At 42.0% G+C, this 25,564-nt stretch overlaps 1 protein-coding gene across 1 annotated transcript; it reads left to right on the plus strand.

The window, feature by feature from the left end:
* The first annotated feature begins 3,063 nt into the window (after positions 1–3,063).
* LRIG2 (leucine-rich repeats and immunoglobulin-like domains 2) lies at positions 3,064–19,294 on the plus strand. Its single transcript, XM_009587539.1, has 17 exons — positions 3,064–3,128; positions 3,616–3,690; positions 4,191–4,325; positions 4,846–4,989; positions 5,124–5,267; positions 5,886–6,029; positions 6,291–6,434; positions 9,192–9,272; positions 10,119–10,190; positions 10,329–10,397; positions 11,836–11,999; positions 13,204–13,524; positions 14,452–14,733; positions 15,520–15,969; positions 16,452–16,601; positions 17,847–18,128; positions 18,763–19,294. The coding sequence occupies exons 2-17, from the start codon at positions 3,620–3,622 to the stop codon at positions 18,990–18,992; spliced, it is 2,883 nt and encodes a 960-aa protein (XP_009585834.1). The 5' UTR covers positions 3,064–3,128; positions 3,616–3,619; the 3' UTR covers positions 18,993–19,294.
* The last annotated feature ends 6,270 nt before the right edge of the window (positions 19,295–25,564 follow it).

Genomic DNA, 25,564 nt, shown 5'->3' on the forward strand with positions numbered 1-25,564 from the left:
GGATTTAGTGATCAGTCAGTCTACTTCAAAAAGAAAAGCATCAGTAACAGTAACTAGATATAAATAATGTCAGCACTGTTTTAAGTATGAACTGTACCCAACTTCTTGAAAGAGGACTTACTGTTGATGCAAACTTTGTTATAGTCCAAACCTGAGTAATAATAGAAAAATACTTTCCTGGGCTTTCTAAATTAAAATCTTACTTTCTAACTTAGTACTAAGACAGTAGGCTTCTAGGGGGATACCTGAATGTTAGCAGATCCTCATCACCAGGCCCTATACCTGTCAGTGTTTAAGAGGCATTTGGACATTGCCCTTAATAATTCACTTTAACTTTTGGCCAGTCCTGAAGTGGTCAGGCAGTTGGACTAGTTGATCGTTGTAGGTCCCCTCCAACTGAAATACTCTATTCTATTATATTCTTCCTGAAGGCCTTAGAAAAATCAAGTTTCTGTTTTCTTTGCATGTTAATCTGACTCCCGAGATCTTTGTCAGTGCCCGCTAACCATGCCTGACACACAGGTTGGTCTGGCTCTGCACCCATGGCATGGTTTTGCTCATCAGTGTAGTATCTGGACACCTTGAGGAGTATGTTATTTTCTTCTGTGTCCATTGTCTCATTCTTCCTCCATGGGTTGCGCTCAGGTCCTTTGGAAATAGCGTGGCTTAGTACTCCCCGGTCTGGTTAAACCCACTGCTACCAAAATTAGTCTCCTCAGCACTGGCTGGGTGCCTGCATGTTTGAAAGATCCAGGAAAGACTCTTCCTCTGGGATCAGTGCTGCCACTCGCTACCCCCTCCGCTGAGCGTGACTGATGGCTCCCGCGGGCCATGCTGGGCTCCTTCAGCTTGCCCAGAGCCCCGGAGCTGAGCCAGGCTCCGGCAGCAGTGGGCAGGGTGGATCCAGGCAGCCCGAGAGGGTGTCCCGAGTGCTCAGCCACCCCTGACGTGGGAAGGCTGCTCTAGGAGCAGTTCATAGTCGATTGTTTTTATGTGTTACTGGCATTTAGGATTGGCTGTATAAATATTATATTTATTGAGGGAGCAGGCCTGCGGAGTGGCATTCAGTGGCTGCATGTGCATTGTTCTCTTCTCCAGGTTCCCTTGATTCTTTTTTTTTTTAATGGTAGGAATAAATACTTGTTTGCAAACCTGTTTGCTGCTGTATCTGTATAATTTACATCTTGATGTAATTGAAAGAATACATTAACAACCGTCTGACTTGCCATGACACCCAGGATTTTAATAATTCATTGCTAGAACGGTATCTTTATTGCTGAGCCTGAGTGGAAGTTAAGGACAGTCTGTCAAGTCCTTGCTCTCTCCCAATAGACGCTGGTCTTACAGATCAAAAGTGTATCAGTAGTGCTGTGAGCACTGGGGTGAATAAAACCAGGTCCTGTTCAGGTTGTCTTCTGGTTATTGGCAAGCCTTCCCTGTGTGGAGGGTTCTTGTGACAGCATTAACACCCACCAATGGATGCTTACTGGTACTCGGTGAGGATTAAATTTGTACTGCAACCCCTTCTTCACCAGGGGCACCAGTACAGTTTCTTTTTTTCCCCTAGTTGTGGCTTTTGGGCAGCTTCGTGTCTGTACAGGTTCGACCCTCAGTGTAGTTGAAGTCGGCCACAGGCCCAAAGCTATCACAAGAGTAGACAAGCGTGTGGCTGCTGTGACTGCCCGAGCCTGGTTGTCAGTGGAAATATTTTTAACTGTGATCAATTACATTTTAATATTCTTTTTAAAAGATACATGGTAGTTTTGTTCTTAAAGGATAATTTTGTCTCCTGTGTCAGCATAGCTGCAGCCTGCCTGATGATCTTAAAACTAGCCGTAATAAATACGTACTGTGTTACTTCTGTAATCATGAAAGAGAATCAGTGATACAGGACCTCACCAGAAGGCGAACAGCTCTTGCTGAAAATAGCTCATTGTGGTTCTCTGCTCGATGTCAGAACTGGAAGTGGAGTGAGAAGTGTGATGCCTTGCTGACAGGCACAATTAGCTAGCAGAGGCAGACTTTTTGGTTTAATAGGCAGTGTTCAGTTATATATGTACCTAACAACGGTTTTCTGACTCTGGTGAGGGTATCAGTCATATTTCACAAGCTCGGTGGCGGTGCCAGCCTGCTCCAACACTCAACGGCTCAGGCTGTCAGCGCAAGCTTTGGGGATTCATCTCTGTTCTGGACTCGTGCCAGAAAGGCGTCAAAAAGATGAGTTGGTTTCACTGTTTGGAGTGGCATCTGTCTGTCCTCACTGGTACGGCTAGAACCAGGTTTCCATCATAAACCTGATTTTTTTTTTTTTTTTTTTTTTGGTCATAGTTTGACTCATGTCACAAAATGGAGATAGTCCATGCCCGAAGAGTTACTGTCAGAAGTGGACGTGGTTTTGCTTTTCTTGTAACATCTTATGCAGCAAGTCCAAGGCAAAGTAAAATCCTGCTTTAAAGTTAAAGCAATGGGCATTAAAAACAACTCTCTTGCCCATTGAAACAGTACAACTCCTGCATTTGTTTCCTATAAGCAAAACCAACTGGCAGTAAAGCATGCCTTCTATAAGCTTCCCAGCCTCATGTTTCTCTCCCCTCCAGCTTGTTTGGTAATTGTGTGTATGTTGTTCCTTTAAAATAAGCCTGCCTTGACTAGTCAGCTTCTTTGAAAAGCTGGGCAGGCTGAGAAAATGGGGATCGTTGCTACAGAAAACAGCTCAACCACAGGCATTTTGTAAGAAATTATTTTTGTGTCCCTGGAAAGTTTTTCTTTTTTATGATAGGCTAGTATTGTAGATAAAGGTACGATTTAAAGGAAAAATGCTCAGGTATGATCTTTCTTTCAAGAAGCCTTTTAAACAAAATTCAATTCAAACAGAAATAGAACTGTTTAGACTTCTGTTGTGAGTGACCACTAGAACACTTCTAGAACCTCTTCTTCGTTTGGTGAAGGAGGAATTGTATGTATCAAAAATATGGTTTAAAACTTTTAGGTTGCATAAAGCGTACATGTTTTTTTTTATCCCAGGAGCTAGAATAACTTTTCTCTTTGTTCTCTAGGGATTTAAGTCATAATCACTTATTGTCATCCAACTGGAGCATTGATTTGTCTGTTCATACACTACAAGAAGTGTAAGTTTTTTTTACGTGGATAAACTCTAAAGATTTTGTACTTAATTCCAATTAGTACATTTCATTGCATGTCTAGATATCTGGTCTGATTTGTAGAAATATTCAGTGCCAGTTAATTAAAAATGGACACTCTGTGTTGGCAGCACATTTTATGTATAAAACTGATGCTTTGTGAGCAGAAAACTTTTTCATAAAAGATTAAAAGACCAATATTTTTAAAAAGAAATGAGATGTTTGTTTTGACTATAGCTGATTCTACGTTAAAGAGAAGTAATAGGATCAATGAGAATTGTGAAAACTAGTGTGCTTTGCTATTAAATTGTTCACATTATCAGTATTTAAGCTCTTAGGGAATCTTTTATCAACTACTAAGTATTATTGACATAACAAAACTGTTAAATGTGTTCTTGATACGAGTTATTTCTGCTGCGTACGGACGGGTTTTTCTTCTCTTTGAAGTGCCAGTATTTTTTTTTTTTTTTTTAAGGAAAATGAATTACAATGAGCTAAGTGAAATTCCATATTTTGGAGAAACAACTTCTAATATAACTCTTCTCTCATTGTAAGTAATAGCTTGTCTGCCTTTTTCTCTTTTAACAAATGGGAGAATTGTATTAGAGTTCTGCTGTCAAGTTGTAGGAAAAACATAGCTTCTTTTGTCTTGAAATACTACTCATCTAAAGTGCTTTAGGGAATATGTAAGCACTCTTTAAAGAAATACAAATCAGTTAGACAATCAAGTCACCCTAAATTACCAATAAAATGCAGTCAACCAAGCAGGCAGCTTTGAAGGGGAGGGATTCAGTCTAGGAATGACACATGCCACAAGGAACAGCCTAACTACAGGCCCCAGAATTTGAATCTATTCATATGTCAAGGTGGCAGATAGCTCTTGGATTTTCAGTATTGCTTTAGGAATTAACACTCTGAAGCGTGTGCTACATGTCCTATTTAAGAGGCTTGCTAATAATGTTGTTATACAGAATCCTATAGCTTCTTTCAGCTCTGCAACTTGAAGGATGGCATGTTTTGATAATCATATTTGTTGCCTGTATTTTTCAGGGTACACAATACCATTCCAGAAATAAATGCTGAGCAACTCCAAGTTTACCTTTCATTGGAAAATCTAGATCTTAGTTCTAATCTTATCTCAGAAATTAAAGCTTCTTCTTTTCCACGGATGCAACTGAAGTACCTGTAAGTATGAGTGATCTGTTATGTCTGGGATTCCTGGCTCTACAACAATGATGTTGAAGACCTCATCTATCTGACTTACTGTCTTAAAGTAGGCAGCCTTGCGTGGCTTTGAATAACAGTGCTCAACGTAGATACAAATGTGCTTGAAATAAAATACTTTTCATAGCAACCTATATTGCATTTTCTCAAATAGTATGGAAAACAATAACTGCTGTTGTCAAAGTGCATGTACTTCATCCGACAGGGACATGGAGTGATTTCTGCCCATTTTGAGTAAATCGCTGTTGACGTTGTCTTGACTATGTCTGACTGAAGCATAGGCATGCAGTAAAAATCAGCTCCTAGCACTGATTCCTTTGGGAAAAATGATATAGTTTGGTATACCAGAATTCAGATTTCTGATGTGACTTCACAAAGAACTTGAGTTCTAATAAAAAATGGTCTCTGTGAAGTGCTTGTGCAGTTGTGTTCATAAAATTCTCCATGTTCTGAAAGGCTTCTTTTCCTCTTCCTTTCCTAGGAATCTGAGTAACAACAGAATAACTACTCTAGAAGCAGGCTGTCTTGATAACTTATCTAGCTCACTAATGGTGGTAAAGCTGAACAGAAATAGAATTAGTGTGATTCCACCAAAGATCTTCAAATTGCCTCATGTGCAGTTTCTGTAAGTAGCAGTCTTGAAAGCTAAAAAACATAGCATTTACAGTTGTGTTGTTCATCTCAGTATGTGTTCTTGACTTTCACAAAGTGGTGCTTATCAAAAGATGTCTTAATATTTGAATGTTATCTTTATATAAGGGAACTGAAAAGGAACCGGATTAAAATAGTGGAAAGTCTTACATTCCAAGGGCTGGAATCCTTAAAATCCTTGAAAATGCAGCGCAATGGGATTAGCAGACTAATGGATGGAGCGTTCTTTGGCCTGGGTAATATAGAAGAACTGTGAGTATGCCTAGTCGTGGAATTTCTTTTAGGGACTCTAGCTGTGGAGGGTTATGTCCTGTGTGGCTTCCCTTACATCAAGGCTGTGCTGAGATACTGATGAGCATCACAGGAAATGAGTTTACAGATCTGTATTTTCCCATTATTTTGATATCATGTCTGGTTACTTCAGAGGTGGAAAGATATTGGCGCTCTCCCCAGCTTCTTCCCACTCAGTGATCAAGAATGCTTTGACTCTGTAGGTTGCTTTTTGCTGGTTTTCATTTGCGCTCCCCATAACATGGGATGGTTCTTTGTTGTGTGACTGTTTGACAGAGGTAGCACAGGGGTGTGCCATGCAGTGTTCGCAAAAGATTTTTTAAAAATAAATAATCTTTGAGAACAGAGATTACAGTTTTGCTTCTGCCACTGGACCACTGCAGCTGTTGTTGAGTTACTCTGTTCTTCATATACTTTTGTTCACTCTTTTTGTTTCAGTGGAATGAATATAATTGTGCATTTTGGGTTCCCTAAGGCTTAATGTTAGTAAATCATTTTGAGATCCACAAGGTGAAATTTTGTAAATATATATTTCATTGATTATCTATTTGGCAAATGTTTTTCCTTCTAATTCCTTAGAGAACTGGAACATAATAACTTAACAGAAGTAAACAAGGGCTGGCTGTATGGTCTGCGGACACTGCAACAACTCTATGTTAGCCAGAATGCCATTAACAGGATCAGTCCAGATGCATGGGAGTTCTGCCAAAGACTTTCTGAGCTGTAAGTCCTGGACTGCTTTTCATTGGGGATTTTGTGGTGTTGCAGTAACAGATTGGATAGCACATATGTAGCAAGAATGAATTACCAAAGGAAGTACTTAATTTCCTTGGTAGGCCCATGGTAATGCTGTGTATTTTACTTATTTTTGTAAGTGTTCTGTTAGAGAAATTAATCAAAACTCAACAGTTAATCAAGTTCAATAGTATCTTCATAATTAATCCCCCTCTACTTGCCTTTAAAGTGCATGTTCAATGTTTCCAGAGACTTGTCGTACAACCAGCTAACTCGCCTCAAGGAGTCTGCCTTTGTGGGACTTGGTTTATTGGAGAAACTAAACCTGGGTGACAATCGCATTAGTCACATTGCTGATGGTGTGTTTAGAGGTCTGACAAATCTTCGAACCTTGTAAGTACAGAAAACCGCTAGTTAAAATCTCAGTTTAATGCAGTGAAGCTTTTGGAAGTAAAGACAATGAATATTGCACTGTGCAAGCCTGAGACCAGTGTTTTGGCATTGTTGTGTGCTGTCCTGCCTGCAGGTGTGGCAAGGCTGATAATCTTTTGGTCAGCCAAGGTAACAGAATTCTGGCCCAGCTCAAACAAACCAACCACTTAATTTTAGTGGTGATAAGAAACAGTGGCTTGGTGACCTTGAGTGCCCAGCTGCGTGTCATACCAGTTCTGAGGAGGTGTGGATAGTCAGCTTGCGTAAATGCCAGTTGTGGAGCAAATGGACCTCTCTTTATTCCAGATGGTTTTGTTAGGGTTGGAACCTCAGAAACCAAGCGGTGAATCCTTTTGGTTGCAGAAGGTACGGTTTAGCCCACCCTGCTCGTGTGCTGAAGTCACAGGCATAGAGTATGGGAGAGGTGTAGGATTACTTCTTGCTGTCAGAGGCACAGCTCTGCTCTTGCAGGACCTTCGTAGCAGCTGCAGCTGTTTGATATTTCTGACAAGAAAAGACTCAGTCCTGGCTCTTAATAAAAAAAAAAAAGTATCCCAAGTAGATCTGAACAGTTGTAATCATCCTAAACAGTGGTAGTTGAGAAAGGAGTGAAAGTTTATAACCCCTCTGTCAGTTCATTAAATAAATGCTTAAATAAGCAAACTCACCAGAGATTTATGTAAGCAGTCATATTCTGTTAACCTTAATGCAACCTTTTAATGAAATAATTAAAACTAATTTCTTAGATTTAGAGTAGCATGAAAAAGAACAAGAGCAGATTAATTAGTAGGTTTTCGTGGGCTCCTCAGGGGCATCAACAGCTGAGAGGCTGGCCATTTGCTTTGGGGTTGGAATGTGCAGGATGGAGGGCAGTGGTGATTAACAGGGCTCCAAGCATTCGCAGCCAGCCAAGCATGAGGAGCCAACTCCTCAGCTCACACAATGAGGGGCTTTTCTTTTGGGTTGCTCACTCATTTTGCTGAGTGGTCTGAGTAGTGGAGTGTAAAAATACTTCAAACAACAGGAGATACCGTGTTGCTGTCGGATTAGTTCCATTGTTGCTTGTATACTGGTTGTTTCAATGATAAGGCTGACGTAAATATTTTCCTGTATGTTCAGCTCCTGCCGCTATTCTGCAATGTAGCTTTGATTAACGAGAATAAACTGTAAAAACTGTATGTTAACTACAAGGTAATAAGAGCAAGGTAGGATTAAAGGCGTATCTAAGAATAGCACTGACGTTTTGAACTTTGCATCTTATTGCATTATTTACTTCATAATACTGTGAGTAGCTTGGCATTGATACCTCTCTAGCATTCACAATCTAAAATTCTGAAGCAGACCTGGAGATAATTCTAGAAACAAGTTTCAAATCACAAGAATTAGCAACTTGGAAATAAATTTGGCATATTATTAATCTAGTCATTCTTCTCATTAGAACACATCCATGTCCAGAACCTTAGCTTGAATAATTTTCAAAGAGGAAAATACTTAATGTAAGCAAGTATCAAGGCCATATTTGTTAAGACCTTGTGATGCGTGCATCATGGAATTCTTTTTTTTTTGTCCTAAACTTCAAAATGTATATATATTAATTGTGGAAATGACTGCTGTATGGTGTTAAGAACAAGACTTCCATATTTCAAAGTAAGAAAAATAAGAAAAGAATGTGTTACCACTGACAGCGTCCTGGAGGTTGATCCCATTCTCTTCCAGGATGATATTTTATGTGATTTACAGTCTTGCCCAAGGGAAGATAGATACCTCATTTTTCCACCATTAGCACAAGGAAAGAAATGTTTATATGAGATGATGTATACAATTGTCTGTATATGTAGTTCGCTTTCTGTGTCAGTTGACTTGATTGGAAATTCCATCAAGCTGATGCATATAATATCTGGTAAAATGCAGTACAGACTATTTTTCATTGGTGTATCTTCCTCTAAACACACTCCTGTTTGCAGGGACTTCTGTGCATAGTGGTACGAAAACTGTGGTTTTGATGGAAACTCTTGGCTCAGTCCATGCCATTCAGGCTAAAAATGCAACTGAATTTATTTCCCCTTCTCTCTAAAAAGCATTTAATCCTCTCTGAACCACATTGCTATATTGCTTTTGCTGTTTAGACTACTCTTCTGCGTGAGGGGCCAAAGTGCTGTGAAGAGGTCAAACAGAAATCCCATTAGCTGGTAACGAGATTTGTGAGCAGAATATCAACTTCATTCTGAAAATCTACTGCTTTGTGCCTGGCAGCCTTACACTATAACCTGTGTGTAATCTCTTAATATGCTAATGCTATTATAAGCCTGTTACTCAGGAATATTAATGCTGCTAGTGTATTGGTTAATTCACTTACATGAACCAACTTGCTTCAGGAGCCTCTCCCAGCTTCTGGTAAATAGTCCATCACATGACAAGCGCTAGTCAGACTGGGTCTTTCCTTAAATACCACATCAAGACGTTGTACTGCAGAATTTGTTTGTGGTTCTGTCTGCGGTACTGATCTTGAACAATTCTATTTTCTCTTGCATCTCTGAAATGGAATATTCATCATCTGACAAGCTTAGTTTTATAAAAGATTTGAGACCTTCCAGGTGACACTGTGCCAGAACACCATAGCAGACCTGTATAACAGTAAGTTCTCTTCCCTAGCTCGCCACTAGCGGTGGTCATGATGATGTTACAAGGCTTCTTTATAACAAGGCTCTTCTCCTGCAGGGACTTGCGGAACAATGAGATCTCCTGGGCCATAGAAGATGCAAATGAAGCATTTGTGGGACTCAGCAGGCTGGATAAACTGTATGTATTACAAACCATTGGAATGACAGTACTTGCCAGGCACGCAGAGTATAGAGGGAGAGTGCAAAATATTACGTAATTGTAAATCAATGACACAAGGCAGAAAGCCTTTCTAGTTGGCAGCTGTATTCAGTGTGTTTCCACTTCTGTGCTACAACCTCTTGATACAGGCTTGGGTTCCATGGTCAGGAGCATTGGATCTGTCTAGCACTGGATCACCTTGCAGCACCAATATGAGGAAATTAAGCATAAGTATTTGACTGCATTTATTATTGAATAGCCCAGTCCTGCTGTGTGATGATTGTCACTTTTTGTGCTTCTTTAGTTTATGTAAAAGTTAGCGCTTATTTAAAAAAAAAAAATTATTTTTGAGCAAATATGAAACACTATTGAATTAACAGCTTTTCAGTACTTAGACTATGCACTTTTTATCCAGTGCCATGTGCTTTGTAGGAAGCTCCATCTTGTGGAGCTACAAACATTGCTTATAACAAGTAGCTTAGTATTGAGGGTGCAGTCTCAGGAGCTAATGGGATTGTGGCAGATTGGTATTAGGAAGTTATTGCTCCACTCCCAAGTTCTACTTATCATTGTTTCGTTCTGCTGACTTAAATTATCTTCTGACACATCTCTAACCCAAATCTCCAAGTTAAGAATGGAAAAGAAACCTTGTTCTTGGGAAAATTAGTTGAGCCTTTAAGCTCAAAAAATAGTATTTGATCTTTTAGCTCAGCTGGAATTAGAAAAAATGTAGTTAAACATCATAGGGAACTTCTTTTGGGTCTTATTTGTGAAGTCATGTTGACATTCAGACTGGTTTCTGGGTTTGGGTGCTTTGTCTTTCAGAATCTTGCAAGGAAACCAGATTAAGTCAATTACCAAAAAAGCATTCTCAGGTCTTGAAGGTCTTGAACATCTGTAAGTACTTTACTTGTAGAACTTCTAATTATTTGTCAACTTCAGTCTTGTATGCTCTGTCAAATTTTCAAGAATTTAACTGAAGGTAGCTTATGAAATCATACTTACCCATTATTATTCTCTTTGCTTAACTTACAGAGATTTAAGCAACAACGCAGTAATGTCCATCCAAGAAAATGCATTTGCCCAGGCTCATCTGAAGGAGCTGTAAGTTCATGACAATTATTTACAAATTCTTTACAAGTCCTACCTTGTAAAGAATCCTTCAACCATTGTAAGATTGGCTGAAGTTGACTGAACTGTCTGCTTTCATCATGAAATATTTAAAGCAATGCTGATAATTTATCGACTCAAAATCGGTAGCAGTATACTTGGATTTAAGGTTTGATAAAATCTGCACCTCCATTTCCTTAGTTGTAATTAGTAGAAAATAATTTTTTCTTGCAGTGCTAAACCATTAAGTTTTTCATATCTTATGATTTTGCAGCAAACTCAGCACATGCTAGCACGTAGACAGTGAACAAAATAAATTATTCATCAGGAATCTTTCAGGGGGTTAGCAAACGCTACGTTTTGTCTTCCTGGTTTTGGGGCTAGGGAAAGGCTTTAAAATTCACAGCTAGACAAGTATTTTTACTTGCTCAGAAGATGCTTAAGCTGCTAGAGCCTCTTGTGATCTTCAGACATTTAAAGTATTATAATGTGAAGTGACATTCACACCCAAGACTAATCCTACTGTAACACAGTCACGTCAAATCTCTGAATATCGTGTAATCTGTTTTAAAACTGTTATTCACTGAGTTAATCTTGGCCAGATGGACTGTTAGTCTGCAAGATCTGCCAGTTTGACACTGGCAGAGACACGTTTTAGGTGTTAAAGATAAGACTTTCATTGCCTTCTCTAATGTATCTTAAGAGTGAGGAATCGTTGGTATGTATGGGCAAAGAGCAGGATGGAATCCTGGCTTGTTTGTGTGCCTCTCCTCTCTCACTACAGGATTCATCTAGTGGCAGATCACTTCTTGTTAAAGTGCTGGACTTCCTCCAGCCAGTCATACTCATACATAATATTTAGGAAACTTTGAAGGCAGGTGGTAATGTGACCCATCATTGCTTCCTGTTCGCAGTTTTTCTGTGGAGCAGAGAAAACAATCTGCAGTAGATACCTGTAGAAACAAATCACTTTCATTCTTAAATATTTATTAGCTGGCATGAAAATGAATATTAAGGCTTACACTCATTTCGTAATGGCAAGTGTGTTGAGTTTGAGACTTAGACACTCATAGACACTCATAGACACTCACTGCTCTGCAGTGTTATGTTCCTTTTCATTGCTTTAGAGAGGGATGGGATAATTGTAAAGACAGGCTTCATATTTTTTTTAGAAGTTGAAAATCCAAGGTTATTTTCTTCAGAATTAAAAAGAAATGTAAGGTTTTAATGCTGACATAAAGGGAAGGTTTTTCTGGATTGTTTATAGCATATATAGCTAACATTTTATAATAAATACCCATAGGCATAAAAGAATACTGTAAATCTTGAAATTTATGAACATATATGCTTTAAGTTTTGCTGCAGGAAATCACATGTAGGAATGTGAAATACTAAACTTTAATCACACTTTTATTTTGCCTTGTTTCTGCAGAATTTTGAACACTAGCAGCTTGCTTTGTGATTGCCAGTTGAAATGGCTGCCGCAGTGGCTCACTGACAGCCATTTACAGCAGGCTGTAAACGTTAGCTGTGCTCATCCTGAATGGTTAGCAGGACAAAGCCTTCTCAGTGTGGACCCTGATGACTTTGTCTGTGGTTTGTATCTTTAATGACTTTTGATATAAAAACACGGTAACGCAAATCTGTGTAGGTACCTTTCTGAAATCAGGCTGAAGCACGGCTGGAGGTACTTGATCTTGGCCATGATGCACATGTGGGCCTGTGTACATCACTGGGTCTGCTTTGGAGTTTGGGATTTAATTCTGTTTCTCTTTGCTCTGTTTTGTTGTATTTGAGCACTGAAACTAACCCGAGGGAGCAATTCTGTGAGATTGCATTGTTTTTCATTTAGATTACTGTTAAAAACTGATTATGCTTCCATTCTCCCTGCTTATGAATGCCTTTAGCTTTCGAAGGGCTGTTTGACACTTCCTTATTGGTTCTTGTCCATACCAGCAAGGCTAGAGTAGTTAATACTCTGGCACGTTTTCTGATACTCCGTATCTGTAATGTTTATCTGGTCTCTGCCACCACAGTTTCAGACATAAGCCTGTTTATTTTTGTAACGGAACTGTGAGATGGAAAACTGAGAGACTCTTTGCCCAGAGTCATGTGTGAAGTCTGTGGCAGGCCTGGAAATAGTCTGGTGTTCCATTTTCTGGGTGAGCAATCTGATAAGTGTTAACTTGTGTGTTCACAATTCTTTCATTCTTTTGGTGGTAAAGGCTACAATAATCATCATGTAGGTGCAAGCACCCACTTCTCCATTCTAGGAGAATGGTGGTGGTGCCTGACACTGAACACTGTGTGTGCCTACGAGAATGTCTTTGCTGAAATAATAGGTATTGAAATAACTCTCATTGAGTGGGATGAGATAGAGTGAACTGCCAGCTTGCTATGCTTTGTATTTGTAGAACTTAAAGGCTTTTCAAGATGTTTAAACTATCTGAAAATAAGTCTCAGTCCTTCGTAAAATAGCCTAGCTCTTCAGCAGAGCATGGCTTTTGTGTATGATCTAAATATAGCAAGTTCCAGACAGTTGTACAAAATGCAGGGCGCTGCTCAAGACCACGCTTCTATGCTGTTTGTTCTCAATACTTATTCTGTATGCCTATGTGTGGTTCTAATCCTGTTTCACAGCTTGATTTCCAACTGAAAACAGCTGAATATGTGCACATCAAGCAAGCCATCTGTTCCCAAAGCTTTCTTTCTGCTTACATTGTCTTTTGAGTGAGTTTTCTTGCAATATTTACTTGCAAGTTGAAGAGGAAAGCAACTAATCTTGGTCTTTTATTTTCAGATAATTTCCCTAAACCGCAGATAAGAGTGCATCCTGAGACCACAATTGCTCTGCGAGGCATGAATGTGACTCTGACTTGCACTGCTGTGAGCAGCAGTGATTCACCCATGTCCACTGCCTGGCGTAAAGACAGTGAAGTATTGTGTGATGCAGAGGTTGAGAATTTTGCCAGGTATCAGCAGCAAAGTAGCGAGGTGGTCGAGTATACCACTGTCCTGCACCTTTTCAATGTGAATTTCACTGATGAAGGGAAGTATCAGTGCATCGTCACCAATCACTTTGGTTCCAATTATTCCAACAAAGCCAAGCTGACTGTCAATGGTAAGCAGTCATGGTAACAAAGGAGAAACACTTTTAACCTAAAGCTTTATTTAAATAGCTATAAGTCTCTTTTTCACTAGAGCTGGCCCAAAATAGTCTTGCAAGACTGTCTCACTGGTATTTAGAAGTATCAAACATCTTTTTACAAAGCAGGAAAGAGGGATTTTTTTTTTTTTTCTTCTGTGGGTGAAAAGCCTTCTGTTCACTTTTCAAAAGGGCAGATAGCTCTCATGCTTTCATTGTAACACAATTAGTTGTTTATCTAGTTACATGGAGGTAGAAGTCTCTTAAACTAAAAGCCCCCTCTGCTGTCTCTTCAGAACTAAGCACCTTTCCCATGTGTTTGTAAAGCTAGGGAAGATTCAACTAAAAATAACTTGTGGGACTGGAAACAAACTCTGAAAAATCAATTATGAAGTCCTTTGTTTTTAGCCATAATGATTCTGTTTATTTTGGCTTGAGGGAAGGGAAGTAAGAAGACAACGTTCACATCAGTCAGTAGACCACTGATCCCCATTGTATCTGAGAGCAGAGGTGCCTGTGTTGCTTTTGGTTGTCCAGAAGAGAGAATGCAGACTTGGGCTGATGAGATGGAAGTTCACCTTCCCTATTACAAGGGAAGAAAAAGTGTGACAAAGGACTTAGGAAGAAGGCTAAACCTTTTCCTGTCTCTTCCCCATGAGAAATGTTGTTCTTCAGATCATGTTAAATGAACACTGTAGATACTGTATTTAATTTGGAGGATAGGCTCTTAGAAATGACCACTGAAAATTTGTGCAGTTCTTCAGAAGAATCTGGCCCTCTCTCTTAGGGAGAACTACAGGTGTGTTTCAGATTTGTTTGTTTTCAGATATTCTCTGTGCTGTGGAGCTTTTGCTGCTTTTTCCCTGGTACTGAAAATACTGAAACTAGTCTCCTTTGATCCAGAGCTGCCTTCTTTCCTGAAAACCCCCATGGATCTTACCATCCGCACTGGAGCGATGGCCCGGCTGGAGTGTGCTGCAGAGGGCCACCCTACTCCACAGATCTCCTGGCAGAAAGATGGTGGCACAGACTTCCCTGCTGCAAGAGAGAGGAGGATGCACGTCATGCCTGAGGACGATGTGTTCTTTATTGCAAATGTGAAAATAGAAGACATGGGAATCTATAGCTGTATGGCACAAAACATTGCAGGTGGTTTGTCAGCAAACGCCACGCTGACTGTGTTAGGTAAGTGGTGTGCTAATCTGTGCTTGCATATGGATCACTTCACTTCTGTGGTGCTAGTGTAGCTTACCTGTAAGTAACAAGCTTAAGTCCTAAAGAATGAAGTTAAAACACAGAGCGTAGTTTCCTCTTCCTCTAGCTGTAGATGGAATTTTGCAATAACAAGAGAAGACTTTTTTTCCCCATGGTTGCTCCCCCCGCTCCCAAACTGTAATTTTAAAGGATGCTGCCTCTGGAACAGCATCTCTAACTGCTTAGCGTGGTTTTGGGGCATTTGAATGCAGCACTTGACACGATTTTTGAACAGTGAAGCTTTAGAAGCTAAGCTACAGTGCTGACCAGTGAAGTTAGTATGATCTTTGCAGGAGAGAGCTGAGGGGCATATCTCAATCCAGCAGTGTAGACTAGATAGATAATTTGTGTTGTCGTGGAACAAATTTAGTTGCAGGTAACATGAACTATGCTAAGTAATAATGGAAGGACAGTTCCTTCTAGAGTGCAGTATTTTTTGAAGACACTGATTTTTAACATGGTCATAGGCAAATTTAGAATTGGAATACATAAAACAGACTGTGGCTAGCATAATTTTGGGGATGTTTGCTGTACCAGTGTTTGCTGCAGTGATCCGTAGAAGAGCTGAACTCACGGGATTTCCTGAATCCTGTGTTTCATTGCTCAAGTTTAGGTTCAGGTTGTAAGATGAGATTTTTAAATATCATGGAGTACACCCTGGTGTTGCACAATGAAGTTATCTTACAATTTATGGGTTTTTTTCCTCCACTGTCACAGAAACGCCTTCCTTCGTTAGGCCCCTGGAAGACAGAACGGTAACCCGAGGTGAAACTGCTGTCTTGCAGTGCATAGCTGGTGGCAGTCCTGCCCCTCGCCTCAACTGGACTAAAGACGATGGCCCTTTGACAGTCACAGAACGGCATTTTTTTGCTGCGGCAAATCAACTCCTTATCATTGTGGATGCTGGACTAGAGGATGCTGGGAAGTACACGTGCATTATGTCCAACACACTGGGCACCGAGCGTGGCCATATTTACCTAAATGTCCTGGCTTCCCCAAATTGTGATTCTTCCCAGAGTGGTATTGTCCATGAGGAGGATGGCTGGACAACAGTAGGCATTGTGATTATTGTCGTGGTGTGCTGTGTTGTGGGAACTTCCCTGGTATGGGTTATCGTGATCTACCACATGAGAAGGAAGAGTGAAGATTACAGCATCACTAATACAGGTAAAGTGCAAAAGCAAGTCTTCAGCCCGGTTTTTATTGAAAACACTTGTTAAGAGTGGTGAAATTTCTGGATTCATTACAGATGATAAGATTGAAGAACTGAAGATTTCCTTCTAAAATCTTTTCAGGGATTTGCTCAAATTCCTTCATTTTAGAGTTTTTCTTAAATATCAAAAGTGTGTTAATTTTATTCCTTATACACTAGATTTGTTCTACATTGAGGGAAATCAGTTGGAAATAAATGTTTGAATAAACTTACAAATGTTTTCAGGACATGGAGTAATATGTGTAAATTTCTGTTCTGGCCCTGTTAGTTCTGAACTAGCTATATGGATTTTCAATCACTGAGGTAGAAAAAAGAAAACTATATGTGAATTGAAATTCTGAATGACATTTTTGTTAATGTGGGTAATAGTGTTGGTGCTACCTTGAAATCTTCACGCTTAGCTGTTAACGTCATCAATGTTAATTCTGCCTTGCAGAGGAGATGAACCTACCTGCAGACATTCCCAGCTATCTGTCCTCCCAAGGAACTCTGTCAGAGCCTCAGGAAGGCTACAGTAACTCAGAGGCAGGAAGCCATCAGCAGCTTATGCCTCCAGCCAGTAGCTACGTGCATAAAGGCACAGATGGTAAGCAAAGCCCTCACGTGTATTACTTGTGTTTCAGCACGATGCCAGTGCACAGTCTAGTCCTCAGAGCTGGCAGCAGTATTGCACAATGCAGGGTAGTACTGCATATTAATGTCAAAGGTGACTTTTCCTAGAGGAGAATTCAGAAGAATTTCTATTGATTGTTCTGAGTTTGAGGCATCTCCTGTCTTTCTTCTAGTGTTTGTTTATATTCTGCTATCAAGGCTTCTGCATTCCATGTGCCTGGTTTAATCTTTGGTCCAGCAATGTCTGGGCTCACAGCTGCTATGAGTGCCTTTGTGTGTAGATGTCATGACTGCTGTCCTCCAGAGGCTCTTTGCTTCAGGGTTTGTGATCTGTTCAGCAAGGCGGGGATGCCATTAGACAATTTCTAGGTTAAATGTCAAGGTAGATTTTTATGCTGTTTCTTTCCTTTGGCATCTCAAGAGTCCAGGCAATAGAGGTGGAAATAAAGTTCGCCTGGAAGATGACTTGCTGTACCTTTTGTCCTTGGCATAACACGACTGCCTCTGCCAGATATATAGTCCGCTTGCTACAGTCAGAACTAAAGGGTCTACGCTATTTCCCTACCTTGTTTGGACGCTTTTCAGGATATTTGCGTCATTGAGTGTATAGAGATGCTATTTTTACCATCCAAATGCTGAGGAGCCATCCAATCCGTATATAGGCTGGCTTTCAAAAGCGATCCTTCAGTGTAAGTTTTCACATCTGTCCCGTGATCCATTCCCTCTAGTCTGTAGTCCTACCACACTGAAGTCTGTATCAGGAAGGAGTTGAGAAGCAGCTCGTCTCAATGACCACTTTATCATCTGGTCTGAGGTGTGTGGGCATGCAGGGTACAAGAGCATAAGCTGATGTGGATAGGTATCCTGGTTTGATTCCAGGGCTGTTTCAGCCTGGTATCCAAGCTGGTTGGACCTGCATGGAACCCTTTTGCCCTTGAAACAGGAGAGGAAACATCTCAGTCATGTCTGTGGTTTTCCCCTGGTCAGCCTCAGAAGGGCAGTGCTATTGAGAATTTGGATGGTGGTGAACCTAGAGCATTTCTTATGTGACTTCTTCAGTAAATGGTCAAGCCGAGTACTCTGTTGCCATGTTAACTGTATAAAGGCCCTTCAAACTGTGCCGCTGTAATACATGGTCATGCTAAGACATGAAAGAGTCTGGAAATCAAGCATTCGTATTCTCTTTGAGAGTATTTTGTTTTTCCATCATGTTTGTCAGGTGGCGCAGCGCCATTGGTAATCTGCTCAGACTGTTATGACAATGCAAACATCTACTCCAGGACACGAGAGTACTGTCCGTATGCCTACATCACAGAAGAGGACCCTCTGGATCAAACTCTCCCTAATCTCATGGTGCAGATGCCTAAGGAAACGTATACAGCACGCACCCAGCATGAAACCAGTACTCTTGATAATCTCTTGGCAGACAGAGACATGTCTGTCTTCCTTACCAACCACGATAAAATAAATGACAAGAAAATCTCCTCCCAGCAGATTAATGGTAAGCGTCCCCTTTTCCCTCTTGTTGCTTTGTATTCTGTGATAACTCTGGCCTTCCATGTGCTATCCTTCACTATTGATACACAGCTAATTCTTCAAGTGACCGTAGTTTGTGGAGTAACTCATCTGTTTATAAACCACCTGTTCTGAGAACTAGCTCTCAGTTTGCATCCAGTATCCAGGAGTTGAAGAGGGTGATGTTAAAAAGATAGTATTTCTTAATCTGCAGTTCATCTCTTCAGGCTTGTGGAATGTGATCCCTTGCATGCACTCACATGCACATGGTAAGAAATTATTAGCCAAGAGTTAAAGCTTCACATAGGAAATTCAAATAGCCCTTCTGTTTGAGCTGGCCTGAGTTTCAAAGAACTCCAAAAGATTTTTTTTTAAATTTATTGGTTTTATGTTGACTTTCTTCCAGGTAGCCTTTTTAAAAATTCACACTGAAACTGTGTGTGTTGTTTCTGGTTACTAGTTGCTGAAACAGGAGAGCATCCAGTCAAATATGCTCTCAAAACCAGAAAATAACCTTGGAAAGACTGTAATTGCTGAGTTGCACAACTCAAATCTGTCTAAAATTTGAGTGTGTTTATCATGAACTCACTCCTGTTCATCTTCTAATTTTTCTTCCTTAGAACCCTTTCAGATTCCTTTATGGGGAGTAAACAAAGACCTAGCGCTCTCTCACTCACACTTTCTGCATCAGCAGTCAGCCCGTGAGACCCCACGGCCTCTTCGAAGCGAGGGCATTATTGACAGTGACCGGGAACAAGCTGCTTCACCCAGACCTTGCCACAGGTTACGTGAACATAACTTTGATTTTAATAGGACACGGAACATTCATGACTATAGTGAAACCACGTAAGACACTAAAAGGAAGTCTTGAAAGCAAATCCGTATCAACTGACTTTTTGTATTTACTACCTCAGGACTAACCCCAAGGCCAAAGATGCTTGTGTACGTGTGTCTACAGTTACAGGCTGACTAAACAGAGTCAGACTCCCTAGGAGGAGGTGGCACATGCCCTTTTTCCTTGGATTTCTGTGTATGGGAAAATGGGAATGTGCAACAGAACAAATGGATGATTAGTGATATCCACAAGAATAGCATTAAAACATGGATTTTCTAATGTTGGAAGCAGCCTTTGTGTTGGTGCATGCTTTGAAAATCTCTCAAGAATGCGTAACTATTTCACACTGCATTGTCTGCTTGAAAACAAATGTTCAGGGCCTCCTCATGGAATTCCCCAGTAATTGTAAGCATAAAATTCTTGGCCAGCTTTTTGTTCCTTAGACTGTTGGCAGGCGTCTATTACCAGTCTAACTTTGGGGCTTGTTTTCTCCTATGAATAATGGACTTTAGTTGTAAATAAATTTGCATTTATAAATATTTTGTATACACTAAGCATATAAATGTGTTGGCTGTAATGTAAATATATTTTTTATTATGCCAAAGTATGTACCATACTGTTAGTCTTGACAGCTGCATATCAAGCCATATGGTTTGGGTTTTTTTTTTTTCTGAGACTGAATGCGTCTTTCTGAGGGGACAGAGCTGTCTTCATTTTGGAAAGAAATTAATTTACTATAGGTATGTGGTGAAACTGTGATATTGATGAATTTCATTGTTAATACAACTCTCTATGCATCAAGCCTGGCTGACCTGACTGCAAGCTGATCCATTTCATGACATTAGCAGAATTCCAAGTTTGACCCGTTTAAGTGTTGAGAGAGTCCTTAAATCTCTATATTAGGTACCCAGTAGAGTCTTGTCCAGTAGAGCATAAAGTGCAACAGACCCTACATTAGCAAGCAGTGTTAACCTGTATTCCAGGCTGTAGTATCCAACATCCCAGAAGTTCTTGTAAATAGCAAACAAAAAGAACAGTATACAAATGTTTCCTTCTGGTCATCTGGTAAAATAGCTGTAAGATGGGAGTTTTGAGTGGTTTGCTTCAGAAGTTTATCTAAGCTTTTATCTTTAAAAAAGCCTTTGTATTGTGTATGTTGCAGAGAGGTCTCCATGTGTTTTTCCTAGCTGACAGTTAACTTTTTAAAAGAATGTTGTGATGAAAAGCATCGGACAAATTGGGAAATCATTTGATAAATACTCAGTAAACTATACTGTGGATTTTCTGTTTCCTCAGCACAGCCAAGAGGCATATGTAGTTTAAAACACTTGTGTTCTTTTCTGTCGTAAAATACCATGCAAAATTGTTGCTCTGTTGAACTCTCTCATAGTTCCCTAGACCTCAGGGTGGCCAAAATGTTTAAATATTTGACAGGTGAGAAATTAAACAATATGCAGGGAACCACTCAATATTGAAAATCTAGTGCTTGCTGAGACAGAGAAAACGCAGACTTCATTAGTTACAGTGGAATGCGGCTGACAAAATTAGGAGGAGGAACATCATAAAGACTTTCTGAAAAGTTCTTTCTTCTGGGAAAATGTGCCTTTGTGTAGCAGGGGTTAGAGACTCATCAGTGATGGGTTTTCAGCAGGTATGTTGTGCTCAGCGCTGGAGTGCTTCATTATGCTGTATATGCACGCCTGAAGAGCGAGGGGCTTTCTTCCTAGTTGCATTTTTTCAAGTACATTTAGATATGTACTAAAATGAAAACAGCTGGTGTATTTTTATAAAGACAGAAAAACCTTTTTGGACCAACGCAAGAGAGGTATGTAACGCTTCCCGTTGATCCATTCCTAGATAGAAGGGTGTGTGACTGAAGTATCAAATGCAGTCATGCAGAATCACAGCTGAAACTTTTGAGACTGTGGATTATTTGAGTAAATGAGTGAGGAAATGCTGGGAATAATGATTATTTTCCCACAGCTCTTTGGGCATGAATAATAGTCAGATCTATGCAAATGAGCAAATATTATCAAGGGCTCTTACCATGCTCTCAAAGCAACTGTGGTTGCTTTGGTAGCCAGCAGCTTTAGTAGGAAGAGGATCCAATTGTCCTTGACCTTTGGATAAAATAGAGAGAAACACAGGTGTGTGAAACTCTTTTTGGGCTCTGACATCTGAAGTGTTTTAATAACATACCTGCTAAAAGAAGAATCTTAAGTTCATTCCTTTCTGTTTTTATTTCCTCCAGGCTTTTCCTTTCCAGACAGCATTTAAGATGTTATTTTCGATCCAAAGTTATCTCTGTTGCAGGAATCCAGTACTGTAGGTTTAAATCCAGATGAGAAAGGTCAGGTCATGAAACTACAGCAGCAGCAAAGTCTCATCCTTCTGGGCTGCTTGCTGCTTTCTCCAGATATTCACACAGGCTGCTGTGGCAGAGTGCTGCTTGGCATGTGCAGAGCCACGATTTCCCACTAGCGGGAAAATAGCCCCCCTACTGCTGCTCTGTCTCCCATCACCATTTGGCAAATGCTTGTTACTTTTTCTTTCATCCTTCTTTTGTGGACTTGAGCTAATACAGCTCTGTCACAGTACAGCTGCTGATGTCCAGACCTTAGATGTACTTTGGGCACAACTCCTTAGTGTGATTGAATTCCCTTTAGGTAGGTAAGATGTGCTTGGCCAAGACCAAGGCTTTAAAATTAATGCTGTCTGCACCAGAACAAATTGAAGTGCTAGCTCTTGAAGCCATTTAGGAGCTAAAGCTGCACTCATTTCTGTGAGATACTGGCCTATAAAAACTGCCATTATGAATTAGGACATTTGCATCCTTCCATGAGCAATGGTATCTCTTTAAAGTCCATAAGCTGGTTGTAAACAGCTGAAGCTTGTAAGTAGGTGAACATGTTGCTGTGCTTAGCATTGTGGAAAAGCTTCCTAGGCAGACTTGCAGAAAAAATGAGGTCTCTCTTCTTGCCCCTTTCCTCCAGGAGGTGCAGATAGGACGGAGCAGCCGTTCTGTTTTCAGTAAACATGAACAGTTTTTCAATCAATGCCAAAGTACTAACAGTACAGGAACTGGGGGTTCATAAGACAGCATGAGCAAAGCTGCTCGTTCCCTGTTGCTATTTGCTAGTGTCTATTTATATTTTTTTCACATAAGAATGTATATTTTGTATAGCATGTGTAATATATGTTTGTCTATTGTAATATATCTTCATTCAATAAAATGCTATATACATTGAGCATCCAGTGTAACTTTGTTAGTTTGCAGATTAAATAATTCATTTTTCTTCTATGATATTTAATTTTCATAGGGAAAAAAATACAGTAAACTTTGCTGTCTGGACATGTTCCTGGGCAGCTGGCTCCAGGTGCCCGTGCTTGAGCAGAGGGTTGGACAAGGTGACCTCCAGAGGTCCCTTCCAGCCTCACCCATTCTCTGATTCTGTGATTCTTATTTCAGTTTTCCAGTAGGAAACACCCTGTACCCTTTTCTGAAAATGTGCGGGTAATTCTCCAGCAGTGCTGTTGACTCTGGGCCAAGAGACTCGCAGATCGCTGTGCTCCCGATGCTGTCATCTTGCTATTCGCATCCTTTGAAGTGCCAAAGAGATTTTCTTTCTGGCAACAGACTGTCAGCATAAATGAGTGGGTGAGAGCGTGCCCCCACATACCTGCTGCAGGAGGGCAGAGGTGCATGCCTCCCACCCTACCAGCTACCATCCCTTCTAAAAGCCAGCGTAAGTTTTTTATTCCTTTGAATAACTTGCTCTATCACTGTATTCTTGTCCTGGTTCACGTTCTGATAATTAATCACCTTGCTCTCCTGTGCTCCGTTTTGTATACTTCGCTGTTTTACCTGTTCACAGCTCGCAGCACCATGTAGCTTTTCCCAAGTTAACCCGAGCTCCTGTAGCTGCCTCATCGTCTGTTCTTGCTGACAAGTGAAGTTTGCACCCAAGAAAAGTGGTTCACGAGAGCTGGGTGTATGCGCAGCCTGACATGCAAGGGTTAGTCACCCGGCTTGGCACGCTGCTGTTGAAGCACAGCACATGATAGCCTCCAGTGCAGGGCTTTCCTCTCCCGGCCGTAGCAGCCGGGGCTGCCCAGGGGGCCAGTTTGGCAGAGAGCATCCCCAGATGCAGCTCCCAGGAGCACCAGCCAGCCCGCGCAGAGGCTCCCGCCTTGCTGGCAGCTGTGGGAGCAGGCTCTGCGGGAGAGGGCGGGGCCGGCGCCTGGGTCCCTGCCCGGTTTTCTGTGGCAACGTGCGATGCGTTTGGCAGTGGTGCCTGATTCCTCGTGGCCTGGCTCCCCACAAGGCAGCGTGTCGTGTCTGTAGGACCTACGCTGAAACATCCACAAAGCAAAGCCGGGCTGCAAGCAAATGTCATTGCTTCTGTCGTCTCTCTTCATAGCAAGAGCTAAAGGGCTGCCCTTTCTCTGCATGTAGGCTCTTGACTTTTGTATTTATCAGCTCATGTGCCTGATAACCAGGGATTCCTCCTGTGCCTGGCTGGGCAGGGGACAGCAGCGCTGCCTGCCACCTCCAGCTTTGTAAACTGCGTTGGGGTTTCCTAAGGGACCAGAGCTGAAGCATTCACAAGAGCGTCCGCAGCATTCCCCAACTCCCAGCTTTTTGCGTGCTCTCATGTATTTTCAAGCCACCGCAATTGCAGGGGGATGGCTTCAAAGATACAAGCCTGCCCCACAAGCCTTGATTTTTCCAAGAGCACGAGTGTTGTGAAACCCCACCCCATCCTGTGATCGTTCCGACAAGATGCTCGGGAAAAACCAGCTATTGCCTTCCCTGGTAAGTTCAGCTCTCCCTGGTTCGTTATGTATATCTCAACCCTGGCACAGTGTCAGAGAACCAACAGCTATTGAAGATAAGATCATGAATAGTTAATGTCCTCAGTTACCCAAGCATATTTAAAAATTAACACTGAAGCCTGGTGCTGATGAGATTGAAAAACTGGGTCATCATAGAGTGGAAAAAACAGAAAACAATTGCATCTACCCTCAGGCTTCGCTAATGACTGAGTTTTTGTGGAAGATCCCTTCCTTGCTTTAATCCTTCGGTGGTTTAAAATACTGGATACTTCATTAAACCACCTTCCCTCCTGCCTGCCAGATTTTCCTCTCCTCTCCTCCCGCAGGAGTTTTGTGGCCCTGTCAGATGCGTTTCCAGGCTCGGGAGTGATGGTGCTGGTCGGTGCCGCGAGCACCTGCCCCACGCACGTCCCCACGTGCAGCACGGAAGCCTGGGCACGGTGGAGCAACGGAGCTGATGGGCACGTCGGTGTGTCGACTTCGGTGACCCAGCGTGGCTGTGGTGTGCCATGCCGTGACGCAGCATGGGCAGAAGAAGGGGTGCGCGTCCTGTGGAGGTGGGCAGAGGTGGGCTGTGCCCAGCCACAGCCCTCTGAGCTGCTGCAGCCCTGGGGACGCGCTCCCCATCCTGGAGCAGCCCCCTCTGTCCCTGGGTCCTTCCAGGCTCCCGCTCCGAAAGATCGCCTCCTCTCCTCATGGGGCGATGGCTTTGCCTTCTGCCAGATTGAGCCCAGCGTTTCAAGCCCTTCAGGGTATGTGCTTAACAAGGGAATAAGCAAATAACTGAGATGGAAAGAGAAGACAATCCTTCGGTGTGTGGGAGCCCCGGCCTCAGCAGGACTTTGGCAGGGCAGGCTCTGGTGCCGAGGCAACCGCAGCTCTCGCCTGCGCTGGGAGCTCTCCCCGGGCTCTGGGCTGCTGATCCCCACATGTAGGAAGCTGAAAGAGACATAGGATCCTTTTTCAGAATGAAACTAGGCATTTGTAGGCAGACGAGTATGGGGATAAACTCTAAATCCTAATTTTTATGGCTTTTGTCCTGAAGTAGCTAACTGGGAAAACCAGCGGCAGGGAGCCAGGTTACCTCGCCCTGGAAAGCGGGCAGCTGCCTGCAGCCAGACGTTGGCGGCATGGGAGCACCAGGTCCTGACGGCACAGACCACGCATGGGTGTCTGCTGGGGCGGGCGGCACCGAGCGTGCAAACATGCCATGACTGCTTGCCTGTGGATCCCATCATCAGGTGAGCGAAGGTGGTGGTTCGCTCCCGTTGTGTGTCTGCCTGCGTGTTGGAGATGAGGTTCCAACATGCTTTAGGAGGGCCGGTGAGCTCGTACCCTCCAGGTTATGGATGCAGAGGGAGGAGGGGAACAGCCCCCCGCAGACCCAGCACTCTGCCAGGCAGAGCCGGGACTGCCGCCGGGTTTCCCTTCCCGTGTCTGACCCGGCTGTTTCTGGGTCTGCTCGTTCTTGCTGCCCTGAGCCGGTCGGGATGGGAAACAGGATGAAATGCAGCACGGCAGAGAGCGGGGCAACCTCGGAGCCTGTCCTTTAACCAAGGGCCTTTTCCTCCTGCGCCTGGGAGGCAGGCCTGGATTGGGGTTCCTATTTGCAGGGAAATGGAGCACTATTAAGGCTACTGTTTATCTCATTTTCTCCCAATGAGATGCTATCGATTTGCTCTGTGGAGGGACATACGCTGATTAAACTGTGAGCGTCTATTGACAGGCCCTGATGGCTGCTGCGCTCGGCC

This window comes from Fulmarus glacialis, unplaced genomic scaffold, assembly GCF_000690835.1.
Source record: "Fulmarus glacialis isolate BGI_N327 unplaced genomic scaffold, ASM69083v1 scaffold21531, whole genome shotgun sequence".
In the NCBI taxonomy this organism is placed as follows: Eukaryota; Metazoa; Chordata; class Aves; order Procellariiformes; family Procellariidae; genus Fulmarus; species Fulmarus glacialis.